The sequence below is a fragment of the Ammospiza caudacuta genome, chromosome 24 (genome assembly GCF_027887145.1).
Source record: "Ammospiza caudacuta isolate bAmmCau1 chromosome 24, bAmmCau1.pri, whole genome shotgun sequence".
Lineage (NCBI taxonomy): Eukaryota > Metazoa > Chordata > Aves > Passeriformes > Passerellidae > Ammospiza > Ammospiza caudacuta.
Window position 1 is genome coordinate 5,740,766 of NC_080616.1, and position 22,321 is coordinate 5,763,086.

Here is a 22,321-nt window from a genome sequence, read left to right on the forward strand (position 1 = left end):
GATGGGGACATGGGGAATTCCCAAAAAATGGCCAGGACAGGGGACATGGGGACATCCCAAAAACCACAAGGACGGGGACATGGAAATGCCCAAAAAACAGCGAGGATGGGGGACATCCCAAAAAAGCAGCCAGCATGGACACATGAGGAATTCCCAAAAAACAGCCAGAATGGGACAGGGTGGGGAACACTGGGACATCCCAAAAAACAGACAGGATGGTGACATGGGGAATTCCCAAAAAAACAGCCAGGATTAGGGACATAGGGACATCCCAAAAACCAGCAAGATGGGACAGGGTAGGGGACATGGTGACATCCCAAAAAAAACCCAGGGTGGGGGACGTGGAGAATTCCCAAAAAACAGGCAGGATGGAGACATGGGGAATTCCCAAAAATCGACAAGGACAGGACAGGGCAGGGAACATGAGAATTCCCAGAAATCAGCGAGCGTGGGAGAGGGTGGAGAACACAAGAATTCCCAAAAATCAGCAAGGACAGGACAGGGCAAGGAACACCAGAAATCCCAGAAATCGGCAAGGACCCAGAAATCAGCAAGCATGGGAGAGGCCGGAGCAGGGATCCAAAAGCACTCGGAGCGCGGCACCTTCCAGGACAAACACAGGAGGAGCAGCAGGAAAAGGGGCTGATTTCCCTCTCCAAGGGGTGGGAAGAACTAAAAGTGTGGGAATTGTAGAGCAAATATTTCCTTGGAATGTTTTACTCTTTGGAATCTTTGGGAAAACCCAAAAATCAGAGCAATTTGGAGGGGAAAATGGGGTTTTTTTGTCTGTTTTTTGACTACAAAAATTCCATATTCCAGCTGCTTTTTCCCATGGGATGGACACAGCTGGACAATGATGTAGGAAGGCAAGGAGGAGATGAAATAATAATAATAATAATAACTGTTATTTTAATTATTATTATTAGGTTTTAAAAGCACAAGCTACTGTAACATAATAATAATAATAATAATAATAATAATAATAATAATAATAATAATAATAATAATAATAATAATAATTTTTTTTAGAGGACAACCTGCTGTAAAATCCCTTTGAAGGACCGAAACTCAAGAATTAAGGCTGAGATGATCCAAGAGCTTGGGACAAATCCAACCTTGTCCCCTTCCAACGCTTTATGGATAAAGAATTTTTTAAATTAGAAATTAAAGCCTCAGTTAAAAATTTTTTAAGGAATCTAGGAGATTCCTGGGGTAGAATTTGCCTCTGATCCTACAACAGTTTTATCCAAAGGAAAACTGGAAGAAAAGGATTTGATTTTCCAAGGTCTGGGAGTGAAGGGATGTGGGGGCACCTGAGGGGAGCTCAAATCCATGAAAATTCATCAGGATTTCATCCAGGTCACTTCCAGAGCTGGATAAATCACCAGGGTGGAGCCCTTGGAGGCTCCAAACCCCACAGATCTTTGTTTGCTGGGATTTTTCCCAAAAATAAACGCCAGGATTTTCTTTGCCCAGCTCTTCAAACAAATATTTGGAATTCACAAATAATATCCAAAACTTACAAATTATATCTGGAATGAATGAGCTGCCCACATTCTGGGAAAGAACCTGTTGGAAAGATTTAAATCCCTGATTCCCTACTCCAGCTTTGCACCGAGGAGGAGCTGCTACACCAAGGTGGAAAACTCGTCACTCCCAGGTCCCTCTCATCACATTCCTGTTCATTCAAGCTGCCGGGAAATCAAATTAAATTCCTCCCACCAGCACTCAGGAGCGCTTGGTGCTTCCCAAAAACCCGCCAGCAACTCCCAGTTGGATTTTCCTGGGAATGCTGGGAATGGGTGGGAGCTCCTGCGCACTGATGGTCAATGTTCATGGAGGATTTTGTCACCTTGAGACCCTGTGACAGCTCAAGGTCGTTGTGTCCCTCAAACTGCCCCCATTCCCTCTTCCAGAGTCACCCCAGTGAACCAGGAATTCCTTTTCCTTCAGGAATTCTCATTCCTGGAGGAAAATATGCCCTGGAATAGCGTGGAACCAATGTAAAGGCTCTGGAGAAAGCCCCTGGTGTCCCCTCATCGGTGCTCGGTGGGGACACCTGGGGACGCCCATCCCGAATGTCACAGTGGATTTCAGAGGTTCCCACCAGATTCCAGAGGCCCCCACCCTCCTGGAGGCACTTCCTGGAGCAAAAGAGGCCCAGAATATCCACAGCCACATTCCACACTCGTTTTTCCACCTCCAATCCCCTGGAGCAAGCCATGGCCAACTCCACCTTCCCAAAATATCCCTGGACATTTTACATTTCCCTGAACCTGGTGGGAATGTGGCAACACTCCCAGTTTTACCCCAAAGATGTGGAATTGGAGATTCCTGCTCCAAGCTACCTCTGGACATTTTGCACTTCCCTGGAGGTGAATTTCCCTGATGATACAGAAACGTTCTCCAGTTTATCCCAAACACACGGAATTGGCAATTCCTGCCCTAAATCACCTCTGGATATTTTACATTTCTCTGGAGACATAGGAATGCTCCAGATGTGTCAAAACTCTGCAATTTATCCCAAACACACAGAACTGGTGATCCCTGCATTTCTCTGAAGATGATGGGAACGCTCCATATTGGCTGAAACACTCCCTGTTTTATCCCAAACACACAGAACTGGCGATTCCTGCACCAAAGATTTCCCTGGAGGTGGTGGGAATGTGGGAATGCCCCATTTGCGAAACACTCTCCAGTTTACCCCAAACACATGGAATTGGTGATCTCTGCATTTTCCTGGAGGTGGTGGGAATGCCCAACTGTGCTGAAACACTCCCGGTTTTATCTCAACATCGGGATTTGGTGAGTCCTGCTTCAAGCTACCTCTGGATATTTTACGCTTCCCTGGAGAGAGTGGGAATGCCACATCTCTGTCAAAACACTCCCAGTTTTACCCAAAATGCACAGAATTGGCAATTCCTGCATTTTCCTGGAGACAGTTTGGGGTAAAACACTCCCCTGTTTTAGCCCAAACACACGGTATTGGCAATTCCTGCATTTGCCTGGAGACATTGGGAATGCCACATCTGCAAAACACTCCCAGTTTTACCCCAAACACACAAAATTGGCGATTCCTACACCAAACCACCTCTAAAACAAGGAAGCTACAACCCCTCCCTCCCCATCCACCCCAAAACCACCCAAACCCATCCTCACCCCACCCAAACCAAACCACGGGAGCCGCTCTTCCGTTACTGGATTCCCGGCCAGAAAACCCCTTGGGATGGAGCCCAAACTGGTCACCCAGTGAGCCACTTACTGGTTTTGACCTTGAGGGTGTAGGGGTTCTTCTGCTGGATGGTGTGGGTGAAGTGGAAGCGGGCGTTGCAGCTGTAGTCGGTCAGCGCGTCCTGCGCCAGCACATTGGAGAAGTAAAGGTCCCCGTTGTGGCCTTGGGACACGCGCTTGTCCTGCGGGATCGGCTCCATGGCTGCGGGAAAGTGGAGGGAATTCAGGGCCAGGCGGGATTTACGGAGAACGGGAATGGCGAAGGAATGGGGCATGTGAGGTGGAGAGTAGGGATGGTGAGCCCGAAGCAGGAGGAAGGGCTCTAAACTAACAGAAGCTGCCCTAAAGTAACGGGAAGTGCCCTAAATTAGTGGTTATGACCCTAAACTACAAGAAAGTTAGCAGAAAAAAAACCCCTAAATTACAGTAACGACCCTAAATTACAATAACGACCCTAAATTAGCAGGAAGTGTCCTAAGTTAGCAGAGAAAAACTCTAAATTATAATAACAACCCTAAATTAGCAGAAAGTGCCTTTAATTAGCAGCAATTACCCTAAACTACCAGCAATGACCCTAAGCTAGCAGCCAGGACCCCAACCTAGCAGAAAGTGTCGTAAGTTAGCAGAAAAAAACCCTAAACCACCAGCAACAACCCCAAACTAGCAGAAAGTGCCCTTAATTAGCAGTAATTACCCTAAACTACCAGCAATGACCCTGAGCTATCAGCCACGATCCTAAACTAGCAGAAACAACCCCAATCAAGCAGAAATTACCCTGGTCCTATCAGGACCAGTGCTAAAGTAGCAGAAAATGCCCTAAACTAATAGAAATTACCCTAAACTAGCAGAAAGAACTCTAAACTACCAGGACCAGCCCTAAACTAACAGGAGTAACCCCAGACTGATAGAACCAACCCCAAACTATCAGCAACAACCCCACCCATGGTTATTTTAAATCCCACAGGTAATGGAGCCACCATTCCCAGAGTTCCAGGTGGAAAAGGCGCTCCCAACTCACAGCTGCTCATCCAGAAGATGACAGGCTCGGGGAGGCCGGGTGGGGGATTGCACTGCAGGCTCAGCGGGGCCCCCTCGTCCACCTCGATCACATCCACCTTTTCCTTGGGCCACAGTGGAGATTCTGCCACGGGAAGAAAAGGAAAGCGAGGAAAGGAGGAAAGGATTCCTCAGGAGTGATTCCCGCTGGATCCGGCCTGGTTTCAGAGCAAAATTCTTCTGGGTGTGTGCAAAACTCCCTGGAATTCATCCCCTGAAATCTGTGCCCCCAAATCCATCCCTCAAATCCATACCCGTAAATCCAAACCCCCCACATCCATACCCTCAAATACATCCCTGGAATCCATACCCTTGAATTCATATCCTCAATTCCATCCCCTCAAATCCATGTCCTCAAGCCTATATTCAAATCCATACCCTGAAATCCATCCCTTTAAATTCATCCATCAAATCCATCTGTGGAATCCATACCCTTAAATTCGTATCTTCAGTTCCACACCCTCAAATCCATCCCTGAAATCCATACCCCTGAATCCAAACCCCCCAAATCCATACCCTCAAATCCATCCCTGGAATCTGCACCCTTGAATTCATATCCTCAATTCTCTGCCCTCAAATCCATACCCCTGAAATCCATCCCTGAAATCCATACCCCTAAATTCATATCCTCAATTCCATGCCCCCAAATCCATCCCTGAAATCCATACCCTTAAATCCCTATCCTCAATTCCACAAATTCCTCAAATCCATCCCTTCCACCCTGAGCCATTCCCAACCACAACCCCATTTCTTCCCTGTCTCCTGGACACACCTGGACACACCTGGAGCCATTTGAGCGCTGGACATTCCCCCCAAACCTCCCATGGCCCTGCTCTGCTTCCCTGGAATCACTCACTGGAAACCTGGAGGTGGATTTTGCTGGAAAGGGCCGTGCCGTAGTCGTTCCTGGCGAAGCACTGGTACTCGCCCTCGTAGTCATCGGGCCGGCCCCCACTGTGGAAATCAATGACCAAAGTCCCCGATCTCCTCCTCATGGACACCTTGGGATCCTTGGCCACGTTGAAGAACTTCCCATTCCGCGTCCAGGAGAAGCTGGAACGGCAAGGAAAAGCTGGGTTTGGAACCATGTCCCCAGGGAGGTCCCTACCTGTGGTGGGGCAGCAGTGGAATGGATTTGGAGGGAGGGTGAGAGCGGCTCTGGAGTGGTGAGGGACAGCGGGATGGGCTGGGCAGGGAGGGTGGGAGAGGTTCTGGAGTGACAAGGGACAGCGGGATGAGCGCTGGGAATGCACTCACATGGGAACGGGGTTGCCTTTGGCTTCGCATTCGATGAAGATGTTATCCCTGGGATCCACGATGTAATCCTTGATGGATTGCTTGGTGATGGTGGGGGGCTGCGGCACTGCGAGGAAAGGGAAATCCGTGAGGAACCGGGGGAGATCCCTCAGTGCCATCCCACAGCTGTTCCTGCTGGGATCTCATCTCCTTCCCCCAGCAGGGTGTGTGATTTGGAGGTTGAATCCTGAGGAAATTCCTGTGAATTCCCTGAATTCATCACCTCTTGGAGCATCACAGTGTCCTTTAGCTACCAAAAATCCTCAATTCCCTCTCTGTATCTTGGTCTCCTAAGGGAATGTCCCAGTTCCAGCCTCCTGTTCCCACAGGATGAACCCAGTGGCAATTCATCCTGGATCTGCAGCTCAGAAGGGGCTGGGTCAGGGATCCTGAGAAATTCCTGGTGCAAGGAAGAGATTCCAACCCCCCAGGATGAGCCCAAAGGAGCTCAGAGCTGGAATTTAGGAGGGCAGGGATGGAAAATGGGACACAGGAACCCCATGGATGGCATAGGACCTGGCCCTGATCTCCGAACTGCAGATCCCATCTCCTGGGGAGAAGATCCAAGGCTGTGAAGATCCAAGCATCCAGGGATGCTCCCAACTCATCAGGATGTGAGGCAGAGCCTGGAACAAGAGCCAGGAGGGGGTTCCTGCCCTCCTCCAAACCCAAACCCTGCAGGAACAACTTTTCCATGGCAAACACAGCCCAGTCCCTGCTCCGGGGACAGCACAGAGAGCTGGGAGCTCTTCCCAAGCTGCTCCAGCCTTTCCATGACTTTCCCAACCTGGACATGCAGGAAAAGCGGCTCAGAAGGGGCCATGTCCCCCTTGTGCCACCACCAGCCACTGCTCAGGGACCCCTCATGCAGTTCTGGGGAAGGGAACACTTACATTCACTCTGGATATTTGCTGTTATTCCCAAAGGGAAAGCATAGAGGGAAAAAGACAGGAGGTTAATTCAACCTGTTCCAACCCCGTTCCCAGCAGAGCCAGAAAGTAAATCCAGTTTTTGCAGGCCTTGGAAACCCTACACAAAAAACCCTTTTTCTTCCGAATGTGGAGGAGAAAACCTAATCATGGAGGAGAAAACCTAATTGTGGAGAAGAAAACCCAATTGTGGAGAAGAAAACCCAAATGTGGAGGAGAAAACCCAAATTTGGAGAAGAAAACCGAAATGTGGAGGAGAAAATTCAATTGTCAAGGAGAAAAACCAAATGTGGAGGAGAAAATCCAAATTTGGAGAAGAAAACCCAAATGTGGAGGAGAAAGCCCAAATGTGGAGGAGAAAACCCAACTGTGGAGGAGAAAATCCAAATTTGGAGAAGAAAACCCAAATGTGGAGGAGAAAATTCAATTGTCAAGGAGAAAACCCAACTGTGGAGGAGAAATTCCAAATTTGGAGAAGAAAACCCAAATTTGGAGGAGAAAACTCAATTGACAAGGAGAAATTCCAAATTTGGAGAAGAAAACTCAAATGCAGAGGAGAAAAATCCAAGTGTGGAGGAGAAAACTCAGCTGTGGAGGAGAAAATCCACCTGGGATGTTCCCACCTTCATCCCACCTCCTCCCCATCCCAGCGAGGAATTTTTGGGAGAGGATAAATCCCAAACTTACGGTCCAGGGGGACCTCGATGGCGCTGACGAGGTGCTGGAGGCAGAGGGCGAAGGCAATTCCGGCGCAGGTGACCTGGGCTCTCCTCGGGATCATCTTGGAGCTTCCCTGTGTGGCCTCAGGACCTTGGGATGTCCCTTGGAGTGACTTTGGGGTGTCCCCTGGGGTGGTGGCACGTGCAGAGGGATCCTCAGCTGGAAAAAAACAACCCCAGAGTCACATCACTGAGCCAATCCTGGTGTTTTCCCTTTGGAAACTTTGGGAACGCGGCGTTTCCGCCCAAAAAATGGTGGGAATGGGGCCAGAAATGGTGGCCAGGATTTGGGGAATGCGTGGGAACAGCTCTCCTGAGCCCAGGATTGTCCTGCTGGAAGGATTTATGGGGTTGTTTGGGCTCCTGTCCTGGAGTGAGCGCCCAGAGACAAAGAGAAAATTCCTGGGAGCAGTAGGATCCAAATGGAGCCCATGGGATTGAATAAAATGTGGATTTGCTGTTGAAAAAATTAACAATAATTGTATTTTATGTGTAAAAATCACTGAGGAATATCCAACCCCTCAGGGCATCGGGATGAGCTCCGGGGTCTGGAGCTGTTGTCCCAAAAATCCTGACATTGATCCAGCAGAATTCTAGGATTGGGATTTTTCCCAGTTGGTCTCCAAACAATCCCATTCCCAGCCAGGATCCAGATGTTCCCCTGGCTGCTACCAGATGTTGTGAATGTGACAGCCTGGCCAGAGAGTGAGAAAACCAGATAAGTTTTCCCGGAATCGGCTTTTGAGACTTCAGGGAGTTGAAAATAAATAATGATAGCTTATTTTTATGATAAACAACCTGCAGGTATTGTTTTCCTACTCTCTGTTTTCCTGTTTTTCTCAAAAATTGTTTAGAAGAAAGGCGCTTTGTTAATGAGCCAATCAGGTGAAATGCATTGATTAATTGAGAAATCGGGTCTATCTGTAGGGGAAGAATGTATAAAAAAATGGGGAATCTGAAGAAAAGTTGTGTTATGCTGTCCAAACCATCCTTGTGGTGAGTCTGTGTCGTTTCTTACTCAACAGTGACAAGATCCCATCCAAGCTCCCAGGATTTTCCACCCAGACACCTTTAATCCCTCTGGTAACAAATGCAGACCCCAAAAAGACAACAAAAAGCTCTAAATCCATTTCAAATAGGGATATTTTAGGGGAGGGAAGCAGAGAGGGTTTAAAAGGGTCTAAATAGGAAGAGTTTGGGGCTGAAAAGTGAGGAATTTCTTGTTTTCCTTGGATTGGGGGGTGCGGAATAGCTGAGAGGGAAGGAGGAACAGATTCCTGGGGGATATTTGTAAATACGGGAATAGAAAAGGGCTGAGCCCAAGCTCTGATGGGAAATATGGAATCCTGGAATGGTTGGGAAGGGAATTTAAAGCTAATCCCAAGAACAGGCGCACCTTCCCCTATCCCAGATTGCTCCAGCTGGGCATTGGGCAATTCCAGAGATCCAAGGGCAGCTTCTCCCTACAAATCCCTCTAGGCCCCACTACAAAAATAAAGGAATATCAGGAAGAAACGAAATTCCAGACAATTTCTGAGCTGTAAAAGCAACACAGAATCTGTGGCGTGAACAGAATCCTGCAGGAATGCCCCTGCTGGATGATACAGGATGATCCTTAGGATTGCATGGAGCCGAGCTGGCTGGGAAAACCACACAGGGAATTCATCCCCTAGAAAATGCCAGGCTCCTCCAGGCTCCTCCAGGCTCCTCCAGGCTCCTCCAGGGCCCCTTTGTCCGGAGCAGATGTGGGCAGAGGGAACAATCCCTGGGAACAATCCACGGGAACAATTCCTGCGCGTGTAGGTGGCTCCTGGAGAACACAGCCCCGCATTGTCCCCGCTGCTCCCGCCGGGAACGGGGAATTCTCCTGTCACACAGAGGCTGGAGCTGCCACAGGGAGCAGGGACATTCTGAACTCGGGGTGCTGGAGACAGGGCAAAAGCAGGGGAGAAGCTTTTCCCAAAAATCAGCATTTTCCCGGCATTTTTCTGGCATATAAAGGATCTGAGACCAGCCCAAAAAGCAGGAAAAATCCATCAGGCTCATCTCTACATCCCAAAGGGAGGCACAGAGAGGGAAAGATTGGGGTTGGTCCCTCACCAGCAGGACAAGCTGAGCCCTGCTCTGCTTCTCAGAATTCCATGGAATTATCTTTTTTTCTCCCTCCAGGATCTGAAACAACAACCCACAGGAACAGCTCCTCTTCCTGCAGAAATTCCCAGGAGATCCCACTCCGGCACAGGCCAGGACACGGACCCCCTGCAGGAAATCTGCCTCAAAGTCATCTCCTTGTCAGAATTCCCAAAATCCCTACAAACAGCACCTGGAATGTCCCCATGTCCCCTGGGATCCACTGGGTGCACAAACCACTCTGAGGACGGACTGGAATTCATTTATTCCCATTTCTTAAAATGAGATTTTTTGGGAAAACAATGGGAAAAATCCCTTCCTTACATTCCTGCTCCAGGAAAACACCCCCAGCTCCCAGAGCAGGAAATGGGAAGCAAAGGGAACCTGGGCTTGGAATTCAACAAAATTAAACAGTGAGGGATTTGATTTAATCCGCTCGTTAGGACCAGCAGGATGCTCCCAGCAGCAGTTGGATTTTTATCCCAGTTTATCCCGATTTATGGCTGCAGGAGGAACAGTTAAACTTTGGGAATTGTTGTTCCCTGGGAACATTCCGGCAGCTTTGTTTATTGCTTCATTAAAGCTGATTGAGGAGCACGGAGCAGCTTTGCCACTGGCAGAAAATCCCCTTGGGTTGGTGTCATGGTATAAAAAAAAAAAAAAAAAGATAAAAACCTGTTTTTTATCTTTAAATAATTAATCTTTACAACAAAACCCCATAAGTCAACAGAACACACAAACAAGCTGTAAAAAACTGGGGGGCACTGAGGCTGCTCCAGCACCATTTTCCCAGGAATCCCAACAGAAAATCCCAAAGAATCTGTGGGGTGGTGACTCAGGGACACTCCAGTCCCCTTGTCCCGTTCCCAATGGAGCAGCAAATCCCATCCCAGCAAATCCCATCCCAATAAATCCTTTAAACAATTATTTTTTTTTACCTTTAAACAATTAATCTTTAAAACAACACCCCATAAGTCAGCAGAACCGATAAACAAGCTGTAAAATGCTGGGGGGCACTGAGGCTGCTCCAGCACCATTTTCCCAGGAATCCCAACAGAAAATCCCAAAGAATCTATGGGGTGGTGACTCAGGGACACTCCAGTCTCCTTGTCCTGTTCCTGATGGAGCAGAAAATCCCAATAAATCCCATCCCAATAAATCCCATCCCAGCAAATCCCATCCCAACCCCCCTGGCAGCTCAGGACAGGTGGAGGTGACGCTGTGCCATTGTCACCTCCTTTCCAGGGCCATCCATCCCACGCTGCTCCCAGAAAACCCCCGGAGCTGGTGGCACGCGGGGACACGGTCTGTGCCTGTCCCCAGAGTGTCCCCAGCCCACCCCTCCCTGGTGGCATCTGGCCCTGGGATCAGCCAAGGGTTAAATCAGGTGGGAAAACAGCCCTGGGATGGATCCGGAGCCTCTGGAAAAGATTCTCGGGTCCCACCTCCGCTCCTGCTGCCGGATTCTGCACCTGGGCTTGGAGCAGCCTGAGCCTCTCCAAGGATGGGAATGTTTGGGATTTTTGGGGTCCCCGGGAGTCCTTTCCCACTCAGGATGCTCCATGGTTTTGTGAATAAAATGATGGATACAACACTCAGAGAGAGGAAAACTCCACGTTTTTCCGATCACACGGAGCTGGGAGAGGGTTTGGCTGGAATTCCCTTCCCTGCTGGACACAACCCACAGCTCATCTGTGCCAGGGACGTCTGTTCCCATGGGAAAATCCACCCAGGGAAGCTGGGACCCTTGGAATTCTTCTCCTGTGTGAGAGGAACCCTCCGACACAGGAACAGCAGATCCTGATCCCATCGTGGGATCCCAGACCCCCCTCCATCCTGCCAAGGGCATCAGGCACGGCCGATCCCAGTAGGAAACGAATTATCCCAGGGGGAACTGAGTGATCCCAGCAGGAACTGAGCGATCCCAGCAGGAACTGAGCGATCCCAGTGGGAACCGAGTGATTCCAGCGGGAACCGAGTGATCCCAGCGAGAAATGATTTATCCCAGTGAGAACTGAGTGATCCCCATAAGATTCCCAGTGGGAGTTGACTGATCCCAGTGGGATTCGCAGTGGGAACCAACTGATCCCAGTGGGAACTGATTCATCCCAGTAGGAACTGAATGATCCTAGTGGGAGCTGATTTATCCCAGTGGGAACTGAGTGATCCCAGTAGGAACCAACTGATCCCACTGGGAACTGATTCATCCCAATGGGAACTGAGTGATCCCAGTAGGAACTGAGTGATCCCAGTAGGAACCAACTGATCCCACTGGGAACTGATTTATCCCACTGGGAACTGAGTGATCCCAGTAGGAACCAACTGATCCCACTGGGAACTGATTCATCCCAATGGGAACTGAGTGATCCCAGTAGGAACCAACTGATCCCACTGGGAACTGATTTATCCCACTGGGAACTGAGTGATCCCAGTAGGAACCAACTGATCCCACTGGGAACTGATTCATCCCAATGGGAACTGAGTGATCCCAGTAGGAACTAACTGATCCCAGTGGGAACTGATTTATCTCAGCAGGAACCAACTGATCCCACTGGGAACTGATTCATCCCAATGGGAACTGATTTATCCCAGTGGAAATTGACTGATCCCAGTGGGAACTGATCTGGCCTCGGACATTTCCATGAAGCTCATTCCCAAAAAACCCACCTGGTGACCCAAAGCTGATGCTCCAGGGGTGTCCCACCATTCCTGGCAGGTTTTGGTGATCCCTTTCTCACTTCTTTTCCCAGAAATTACGACAACCCTCCAGGACATTTTCCACAGGAACGCGACGAAATTTCAAATTTATTCATTCCCCAAGGAGGGCAACACCCTTCCCTGCTATTTCCCACCATTCTGTAATTTTTCTCACCATTCCCTGGCATTTCTCACAACTTTTCCCGTCACTTTCCATGGGATTGTCACCCTTTGTCACTCAATCATCAAATCCCGGTGTCACCACCTCTCCATCTGCCGCCGGAGCTGCCTCCGGAATGGGAATAAATTAATTGGGAGAAGCTTTTGGCTCTGGGATAATGAAGCTGGCACAAAGCCAGCTCAGGAGGGAGCCCGGGGATGCCGTGGTTAAAAATTCCATAAAAATAAAAGGGATTTTGGGGAATTAAAAAGTCGGGTTGGAATTTAGGGTTTCCTTGGAAAACGTCGAAGGATGGATTGAGCCAGGGATGAATGAAGTGAGGATTTTTATCTGCCAAAACTTTCCAAAATCCCTGGAAAAGGTGGAATCTGTGTCCTGCAAATCTTCGGAAACACAAATCTCCCCTTGCTGACACCACTGGAAGCGGGAGGGAAAATCCGCAGGAAAATCAAGGAATTTAAAGTCGAGGGAAAAAAACAAAGGAAAGGGAAATTTCAATATTTAACTCCTCCCACCTCATCTCCAATCCACCAAAGTTTCCTGCTGGGAATATTCAATGGGATAAGCGTGAAAATCCATTAAAACCCCGGAGCTGAGTGAAACAAAGAGCAGGAATTGGGACTGAGGGTTGGATCAGCAAATTCCTTGAATTCTGCACATCGGAATTGGAGCTAGAATTCAACTTTGGTAAAACACTGGGAGGGTTTTCCATGGAAAATTCAGGAGAGGAGGAAGGATCCCACCTCTGGCACACCTCAGGCACAGGATCCGGGCACGATCTGTCCCAGAAAAAGCATCCCAAGTTTTTCCCCGGACAATATGGGAATGTGGAGCGTGTTCCACCTTGGCTGAGGTGATGTGGAAAATTGGGAATCTCCCTCACATGGCTTTGGGAAGGATTTCTCTCCCTGTTTCCAAGCTCAATTCGGAACAAGTGCTCAGAGCGTGGGAAAACCAGAATTTCCATTTGGGATGGATGAATCCCACAAAATCCAGGCACAAAACCCCTTTAGGACGTCAGGGAATCCCACAAAAAACTGGGAGCGGGATTATCTGGAGCATCCCTGCAGGATGCCAGACCCCTTTTTGGGATTTTCCCATTTTCCCAACCCTTTTCCTGCCGCTCTCCCGCATCCCTCAGGATTGCATCCCTCCCCGGTGGCCATGGCAACGCCAATCCATGCAGGACAGGGGAGGAATCCGGAAAATTATTCATGAGGAATGAGAGAGAGCTCGGAGCAGACCCTCTGGAAGCTGGTGGGAAAAGGCTCAGTGCTCCCATCGGGAAAACGCTCCTGATTTATTATTAAAAAGGGAAAAATTCCTTTTTGTTGTTGTTATTGTTGAGCTTAATTAGGAGGAAAATCTTCCTGGAGGAACCCTTGGTGATCCCAGCCCTGCTCCCACTCCTCTGGTTTTCCAGAGCCTCTGGGCTCAGAGCATCTGAGCAGGAGGGGAATTTGGGAAAGCAGAGCAGGCAAAGCCTGGCTTTAAATAGTCCTGGAATTGTCCCATTCCTGGGTGCTGATTCCTTGTTCCCAAGGGAATTCTGCTCCATCAGCTCCAGCTCAGAATTCCCAAACTTCCTGCCTGTTCTTCCCACTGCTCCATCCCTGCCCTTGGAGGGGCACCCCAGCTCTGGAATTACCCCCATTCCAAAAATCCCACTTCCCTACAATTCCTGGAGGCTGCAGGGAGCTCCAAACCTTTTCCCGTGCGCTTGCCACTGCACCGGAATGTCCCCATCCCACAGTGGGGCAGATCCCACAATCTCCAAGGATTTGATTTATTCCACCTCCTCTTCCTCATCCTCCTAGGGCAGGGAGTCATTTCCCTTTCCCTCTCCCATGTCCAGCACAATTTTCCCTCTCTTTATCCCAAAAAATGTCAGAAATCCAAGGATTTACAGGAAATCTCCACCTTGTCACAGATTATTCCAAGGGCAGGGAATTCCTCCCATTCCCTCTCCCATTTTTCCCCCTTCAAAGCTCAGGTTGAGCTTCTCCCTCTCTCTATCCCAAACTCAAAGATTTCCCACATCCCGGGAAGGACATCCTGAGCTCCCCATATCCCAAAAAATCCCCATTTACCCCTAAGATTTTCCATATCCCAGGAAGGACACCCTGAAATCTCCACATCCCAAAAAAAATCCCTGTTTCTCCATAAAATTTCCCACATTCCAAGAAGGACTACCTGAGCTCCCCACATCCCAAAAAATCCCCATTTCCCCCTAAAATTTCCCAGATCCTGACGACTCCCTGAGCACCACACCCCCCAAAAAATACCCTTTTTCCTCTCCATGTCCTCCCCTGGCTTTTCCCAACCCCTCCATCCTGGAGAAGCGCCGAGGCTCCACAGCCCTGATCCGTAATTCCGACTTTCTCCGTCCTTCCCTTCTTTCCCAGCCTTTTCCCTCGGGAACAATGGGGCACAGGACACTGCCCACTCTGTGCCCTCCCCGTGCCCGAGTGCCAGCCTGGGCCTGTCCCCGTGTCCCCAGCGGGTGACACGTTCCCAGAGCGTTTTGTTCCCAGATGCAGCTTCCTTTTGTTCCCAGCCCTGGGGAAAAGCAGAGCAGAGACATCCCCAGCGCTGAGAATTCCCAGCCACGAATTTCTGACTATTCCACCGATATTCCAGCTTGGAATTTTTGGGGTTTTCGCCTCTGCAGTGGTGGCAGTTCCCTTTCACAGCAAGAAAATTCCAGAGGAACTGGGGAGTGGATCACAGGGATCCGCATTTCCCAACCTCCTGCACCATCATTGCTCATCCTGGGATTTTCCAGCTGGGAAAGAGCCAACCCCAGTGGGGGAAAAGAGGGAATTACACTAAAAATAAAATTAAAAATCCAGACGAAGCCTTGCTGGGTATCCAGAAATTCGGGAATAGATGGGGGAAGGAGGAAGTGGGGAGAAGAATCTTTGTTGGGATAATTGTCCGGGATTTCCCTGGAGGGTGGTGCAGGAACTTCGGGAGAGACTTCCCAAAGAATAAAAGCGGGAATTTCCCAACGGAGAGCAGCGGGAGATTAGGACTAATCAGGCAGGCCCAGCAGTGATAAACCCGCCTTAAAAACAAAGCTCCGCTTTGTGGCTTTAAATGAGGATTCGCCCGATCCCATCCACGGCTTCATTAGCATCTCATTAATATGCAATTCCCATTTTCCTGATTAAACGGCTGGGAGTAGGGAAGGCAGGGAGGAGGAGGTGTCCCAGTGCCAGCTCCGAGCCCTTTTGGGGCAAGAATTCCCATTTTCCCACTTCCCAAGCTTCTTTCCAAGGCTTCACCTTTTCCCGGTCTGGGTGAATCCAAACTCTGATATTTGGGAATGAACACAGCAACATTCCCAGTTTTCCAGCTGCCCTATCCCAATATGGAATGAACATCATGCCAAGGGGAATTTTCTTATCTCCACCACCAAAATTCCCTCTTTTGGGTGATTCTGAGAATTTGGAGCTTCCAGGAGCTGATCCCGAGGTTTTGGGGCTTCAACGAGTCCCATCCCAGATCCCTCCACCTCCAGGAACCCCCAAATCCTCCCTCCCCCTCCACAAACCCCTTTTGGTTCCACTTTGAGCCTCATTAAACCCTCAGGAGCCTCCAGGATAATTCCAGGCTGGCTGATCCCAGATTTTCTGTGATTGGGTGATGCCCACCGGGCACGGCAGAGAGATTTCCAATGGTTGGAAAATCGGAATGGGGCCGGGAGGGAGAAGGATGGGACAGTGAGAGGAGCAAACTCAGGATTTGAAACCATCAAACCCCATCGCTGTCGATGGATTTGTTCCTTCTCCTGGTTTTCCCTGGATTTGCTGGAATTAAAAGCTGCTCCAGCCTCTGGGAGAGGGAACATGAAAGGGAGACAAGATCTGAGCGGGGTTGAGCAGGTTTTAATTTCATTCTCTAAAGCAGCTCCTGGGATGTTCTGTTGGGATATCAAAGGGAAAATGGGATTTGGAGAGGATCTGCTCCTGCCCTGGGCGTCCTGGCCATTCCATGATTCCATGAGGGAGAGGAGGAGGAGGGAACAGCAGCATTCCCAAGGGTGCCCATGGTGGCACCTCCCAGACCCACCCAGATCACTCTGCCCAGTGCTGAGCTGGTCCTCCACAAGGATTTTGGGATTTCCCAGTGCCCAGAGCCAGGAAATCCCACGTGGAGAAGCCTCAGCTTCCTGATTTTCCAGTTTGGAGCTGGCTCTGTGCCGCTGGAGCTGTGCTGGCCCTGGGACATCTCCTGGTGGTGTCCCCAGGATCTTTTCTGGAGAGTGGAGGTGTCCACAGGAATTTCTCCTGACCCTGGAGAATTGGGAGGAACTCTCCTGGAATTCCTCAGGAATTCTTCCTGATCCTGGAGGGTGGAGATGTCCCCAGGATTATCCCTGATTCTGGAGACACCCCCAGGACCTTTCCTGACTCTGGGGAGTGGAAATGTCCCCAGAAATTTCTCCTGACCCTGGAGATGCCCCAAAAATTTCTCCTGGGGGAAATAAAGGGAAGAACAAGGGGGAATAAAGGGAAGAATTAAAGGGGATAAAGGGAAGAATTTTCCTGCTGATCACTCCAAGCTGAATCGCAAAAACCTCCAGAAATCCCAATTAACACTTCAGAAATCCCAATTATCACCTCGGTGCACCTTGAACTTCCCGCTCCTCTTCCTCCAGCGTTCCCAGCTGTTCCTGCATTCCTATTTTCTCTTTCCCTGCTTAAAACCTCATCCCACCCCCTCCCCTGGCTCCCAGGGGAACATTTTGGGTCCTTTTCCCACAAAAACCCCATGAAATGAGGTTTTGGGATGAGATTCCAGCTGGATGAATCGCACACCCTGGATCAGAGGGCTCAGCTCCATCCCAGGGCCCCATTCCTGCTCCTCCCTCTCCTCCAGCAGAGCACGGGGCTAAAATTATCCCAGAGCTGCTCAAATCCCAAATCCCGTGGGGTTTTATGGCCTCTGGAGCCCCATCCCAAGGACAGCTCCGGCTGTGGCACAGATCGGGAGCAGAAATAGCAGGAGGGTGGCACGGAGCGCTCCGAGGTGGCACAATTTGGGATTGGCACATCCCAAACTGGCACATCCCAAATTGGCACATCCACCTGCACCTGGGGGATCTCCTGGGAAAGGCCCCTCCAAAGCCTCTCCTGGCTCAGGTTGGTGGGAATAAAATCCTAAAATTCCCAAAGACCCTCCCTTAGTGGGAAAGGGATGCCAAAGCTTCCCAAAGCTCCTCCATGGCTTGTCCTCGCTCAGATTTAGTGGAAAAAGAATCCTAAAATCTCCCAAAGCCCCTCCATGGGTTCTCCCAGCTCAGATTTAGTGGGGAAAGGATCCCAAAATCTCCCAAATCCCCTTCAAAGCCTCTCCTCGCTCAGATTTGCAGGGAGGGGGATCCCAAAATCTCCCAAAGCCCCTCCTTTAGTGAGAAAGGGATGCCAAAGCTTCCCAAACTTCCTCCATGGCTTCTCCCGCCTCTGGTTTAGTGGAAAAAGAATCCTAAAATCTCCCAAACCCCTTCCACGGCTTCTCCCGGCTCAGATTTAGTGGGAAAGGGATCCCAAAGTCTCCTAAATCCCCTCCACATCCTCTCCTCGCTCAGATTTGCAGAGAGGGGGATCCCAAAATCTCCCAAAGCCCTTCCTTTAGTACAAAGAGGATCCCAAGATCTCCCAAATCCCCTCCACAGCCTCTCCCAGCTCAGGTTTTCAGGGTAAAGGATCCCAAAGCCTCCCAAACCCCACACTGCCCATCCCATTCTGGACATAATTGAGCCATCTGTCCTCCCACGTCCCAGCAGCTGTTTGGGATCAATCCCAGCCATTCCCACCCCCTTTTCACCGGACAATAGGGCAGGAACTGCTTTTCCCTTGGGAAGGAGGGTTTTGTTTTGTTTCCTGGGGGGTTTCATCCCTGGATACTCCTGGATATTCCTGTTTTTCACCTTACTCTGGGGTTTGGGAGAGGAATTGTGAGAACTATTCACAGAGAGGAATTCCCAAGTGTCTATTCCCAAATCTGAGATTTGGGTCAAAAATCCTGCCAGGAGCACTTAGAAAACCCCAAATTCCCTCCAGCTCAGCTGTGTCAGTCCCAGGAAACATTCCCACCCCCATCCCAATCCCAGGCCTGTCCAAAACGCTGGAAAAGGGAGACAAAGAAGCCAGAATTCCTGGAATCAAACATGGGGGAGCAGCCTGCTGTCCTGGGCCGGGGCCAGCTCAGCCTCGCAGCTGTCGCCGGGGCCAGCACGATTCAGAAGAGGTCAACCAAAAATCCCCAGGCTGGTCCCAGCTGCTGGGATGGGCAGGAATAAAATCCCTGGGGAGCGCTGGCAGCTGGATCCCGGAGCTGTCAGCAGGAAATGGCAGCCTGGGATGTGCAGAATTGGGTTTTGAAGGACATTCAGGAAAAATCCGCCCTCTAAAATGTGCAGTTCTGGTGCTGGATGTAAAAAAAAATACGTGGATGAATTCGGCCAAATTTCAGCTTTTCTGGGAATTAAGGGGGTTTGGATAGGAAGTTTGGGTTTGAGGTATTTTCTGTTAGAGTTGAAATTTTCCAGGTACAGGGGAAGAAGGAAATGGGATTATCCATTTATCCATTTTTTGAGTGGATTTGAGGCGGAATCACAGAATGTTTGTGTTGGGAGGGAGGTTAAGGTCCCCCATCGCCACCACAGGGACACCTTCCACTATCCCAAGTGGCTCCAGCCTGGCTTGGGACACCTCTGGGGATGGGCCACCTATGGATTCTCTGGGCATTCCATCCCAGGGCCTCCCGACCCTCACAGGGAAGAACTCTTCCCAATATTCCACCCAATTTTCCCCTTTTTCAGCCTGAACCCATCCTCTTGTCTTGTCATCCCAATTCCTGCTGCAGGTTCCCTTTTCCTCTCTTGTAACACCTTCAGATCCCGAGGTTTCCATACAAATCAAATCCTGAGGTTTCCACACAAATCAAATTCTGATATCTCCACTTCCAGCGATGGGCCACCCATGGATTCTCTGGGAATTCCATCCCAGGGCCTCCCCACCATAACAGGGAAAAATTCTTTCCCAAATTCCCACCCAAATCTCCCTGAACCCATCCTCTTGTCCCACCACCCCAATTCCTGCGGCAGATTCCCTTTTCCTTCCTTGCAACCCCTTCACATCCTGAGTTCTCCACACCAATCAAATCCTGAGGTCTCCACACCAATGAAATCCGCACAAATTAAATTCCGAGGTTTCCACACAAATTAAACGCTGGGTTTCCACACGAATCAAATCCCAATATCCCCACACAAAATAAATCCTGATATCCTCACACAAACCAAATCCCCGTTTCCCCACACAAAACAAATCCCAGCTTCCCACACAACAATCCCTTCTCCAGGCTGACCGTTCCCACCACCCTCAGCCTGTCGGAAGCGCCACCAGAGGATCTCCCTGGGTGTCCTGGCACGTGCGGGTGGCACAAAGCCCCGTCCTGTCCCTCCCCTCCTCCCGCTCCCAGCTGGGATTGCCTCAGCCCCATCCCAAAGGAGACCTCAACAAGGAGCCTTTGTGGCCGGCTCTGCTGGGAATGTCAAAGCCAGATTTCAGGAATGTGACACCACCGAGGTGACAGCAGGGACGGGATCTTCTCCTGCGCCCCGCACTCCATCGGCCCCGGCTGGAATCACAGAGGGGCCTTTATCCCACAAGGAACGATCCCGGCCCCACAAATGGGGCTGTGTCTGCAAATCCAGAGTGGCTGGTGGTGTCACCATCCTGGAGAGCTGAGAAGGCTTCGGCAAGAGGGGGAAAAAAGGGAAAAGATGGAACACAAGTCATCCAAAAATGAGTGAAATTAGTTTGGAAAGGAATTCCCTCCAGGGCAGGAAGGAATCCAGACCTCCCTGACAAGATTTGAGAAAGATTGTAAAGGAATCCAAGCCCTGGATGGATCTTGGTGGGTTTTAAAATCCAAGGGAATACTTTGGGAAGGGCAAACAAAACCCAGGGGAAGAGTCTGGGATTGGGGAGAGCCTGAGGGGTTGGGAAGAGCCTGAAGGCCTGGGAAGAGCCTGAGGGGCTGGGAAGAGCCTGAGGGGCTGGCTGATCTTCACCCGGGGAAAAAGGGAAGGCTGGGATTCTTTCCCTGCTCACAGGTTGGGGGAATATCCTATAAAAACTGCAGGGAATATCAAATTAAAACAGTCAGTAATATAAAAAAAAAAAAGCTGCTGGGAATATCCAAAAAACTCTGAATATCCAACAAAGCCTGCTCTGAATTTCCACCAAAAACTATTGGGAATATTCAATAAAAGCACTGTGAATATCCAACAAAACTTGCTCTGAATATTCAGCAAAAACTGCAGGGAATATCCAATAAAATCTGCTGAGAATATCCCAAAAAAGTGCTCTAAATATTCACCAAAACCTGCTCTGGATATCCACCAAAAACTGCTGGAAATATCCATTAAAAGCTGCTGGGAATATCCATTAAAAAGGAATAGCCAATAAATCTGCTCCTACAAGGATGGGCAGCCGAGCTTTGTCCAGGAGAACAAAAATCCCCAAAGCCGCACAAAAAGGGAGAGGATCTTGTTCCCTGCTCCCAAAAAACCCAGAGGCAGCCGGATCCCCAAACAATTCCAGCTGGAATTACCTCAGGAGGTCACCACCATCAGGAGCAGGATCAGCCCTCAGCTCAGCCCAGCAGAGCCAGGCTTTACCCACGTGGGGTTTAAAATTGTGGAGACCACCCAGCACCCAAACTCCAGCTTGAAAACCATACCAGGGGTGGAAAAGGGGGAATTCCCACATTCCCTGCATTCTGTTGTTCCAGTGTATCCCAGTTTTCCCTTTTCATCCTGGATTCCAGTGGGAGCAGGGAGAAGGGAACTTGGGGAATGACGTGCCCGTTCCCAAATCCCTACGAGAGGCTTCAGCACCCTGGAGAGCGGCCGGATCCAGGAGGATTTTCCTACCCACGGACATTACCGGCCTCGGCATTCCCAGGTTTTCCAGGGAATTTGTGGCTGCCCCATCCCTGGAATTGTCCAAGGTCAGTTTGGAGCAATCTGGGATAGGGAAAGTTGTCCCTGCCCGTGGAATGGGATGAGCTTTAATTTTCCAACCCAAATTACTCCATGATTCTGCAGCTCTTTGAACTCGGGATAAGCAGGGAAAGGGAACAATTCAGAGGGAAAAAAATGGAATTTTTGGTGCATTTTCCACAGATCCAAGCAGAACCTTCCCGCCCTCCCAGCTCCCACTTGGAGCTGCCAGCCCGGCCTGTCCATGCCAGGAAATTTCAGGAGGAATTTGGGATTCAGGCTGACAGAGCCGCAGGATCAGATTCTGACTGTCCCTGGGAAAAGGAGCAAAATTCCGCTGCCAAGGAGGCAGAAAGAGATGGAAAACCTGCCAGGAATTGCGATGAACCTCCGGCTTCACCTTGCTCCAACCCCGGGGGTTCTGCTCCTGCTCTCCCACTCCTCGTGATCTCCAGGTTTGCTTCCAGAGGTGGGAAAGGAGCATCCCAGAATCCAGGACAGGGATTCATCAGCTCTTCCCAAGCCTGGATTGCTCAAAGCTCCAATTGCACTCCCAGCAAGCTGGGAACGCGCCAACCTCTTGCTTAAGGCTCGCAGGCAGAGGAATGCAAGGAAAAAAAACCCCAAATTCTCATTTTATGGGAAAATCTCCGCTATTCCCTCTCTGCTGTGCCCTTTGGATGCTTCCTCCTGGTTGCATCCCTGAGGAAAACAGAGCTGGGTCTCAAAATTCCAAGATGAGATCCAAAGATGAGAGCAAAATTCCGCTGCCAAGGAGGCAGAAAGAGATGGAAAACCCTGCCAGGAATTGTGATGAACCTCCGGCTTCACCTTGCTCCAACCCCGGGGGTTCTGCTCCTGCTCTCCCACTCCTCGTGATCTCCAGGTTTGCTTCCAGAGGTGGGAAAGGAGCATCCCAGAATCCAGGACAGGGATTCATCAGCTCTTCCCAAGCCTGGATTGCTCAAAGCTCCAATTGCACTCCCAGCAAGCTGGGAATGCGCCAACCTCTTGCTTAAGGCTCGCAGGCAGAGGAATGCAAGGAAAAAAAAACCCAAATTCTCAT

General features: G+C 49.9%; 1 protein-coding gene across 5 annotated transcripts in view; it reads right to left on the reverse strand.

Annotated features, from left to right (window-relative positions):
• The window catches only part of NFASC (neurofascin), an 80,840-nt gene that overhangs the window by 54,352 nt on the left and 4,167 nt on the right, over window positions 1-22,321 (reverse strand). For all 5 annotated transcript variants that reach the window (XR_009275656.1, XM_058819482.1, XM_058819481.1 and 2 more), the window contains exons 2-6: window positions 7,200-7,391; window positions 5,545-5,650; window positions 5,144-5,340; window positions 4,250-4,372; window positions 3,263-3,433 (exon numbers count right to left, since the gene is read on the reverse strand). Coding sequence is in view for 4 of the 5 variants with exons in the window: in XM_058819482.1 (XP_058675465.1) it covers window positions 3,263-3,433; window positions 4,250-4,372; window positions 5,144-5,340; window positions 5,545-5,650; window positions 7,200-7,293 (691 nt within the window). In the remaining variant the exon portion in view is untranslated. The remainder of the gene's footprint in view (window positions 1-3,262; window positions 3,434-4,249; window positions 4,373-5,143; window positions 5,341-5,544; window positions 5,651-7,199; window positions 7,392-22,321) is intronic.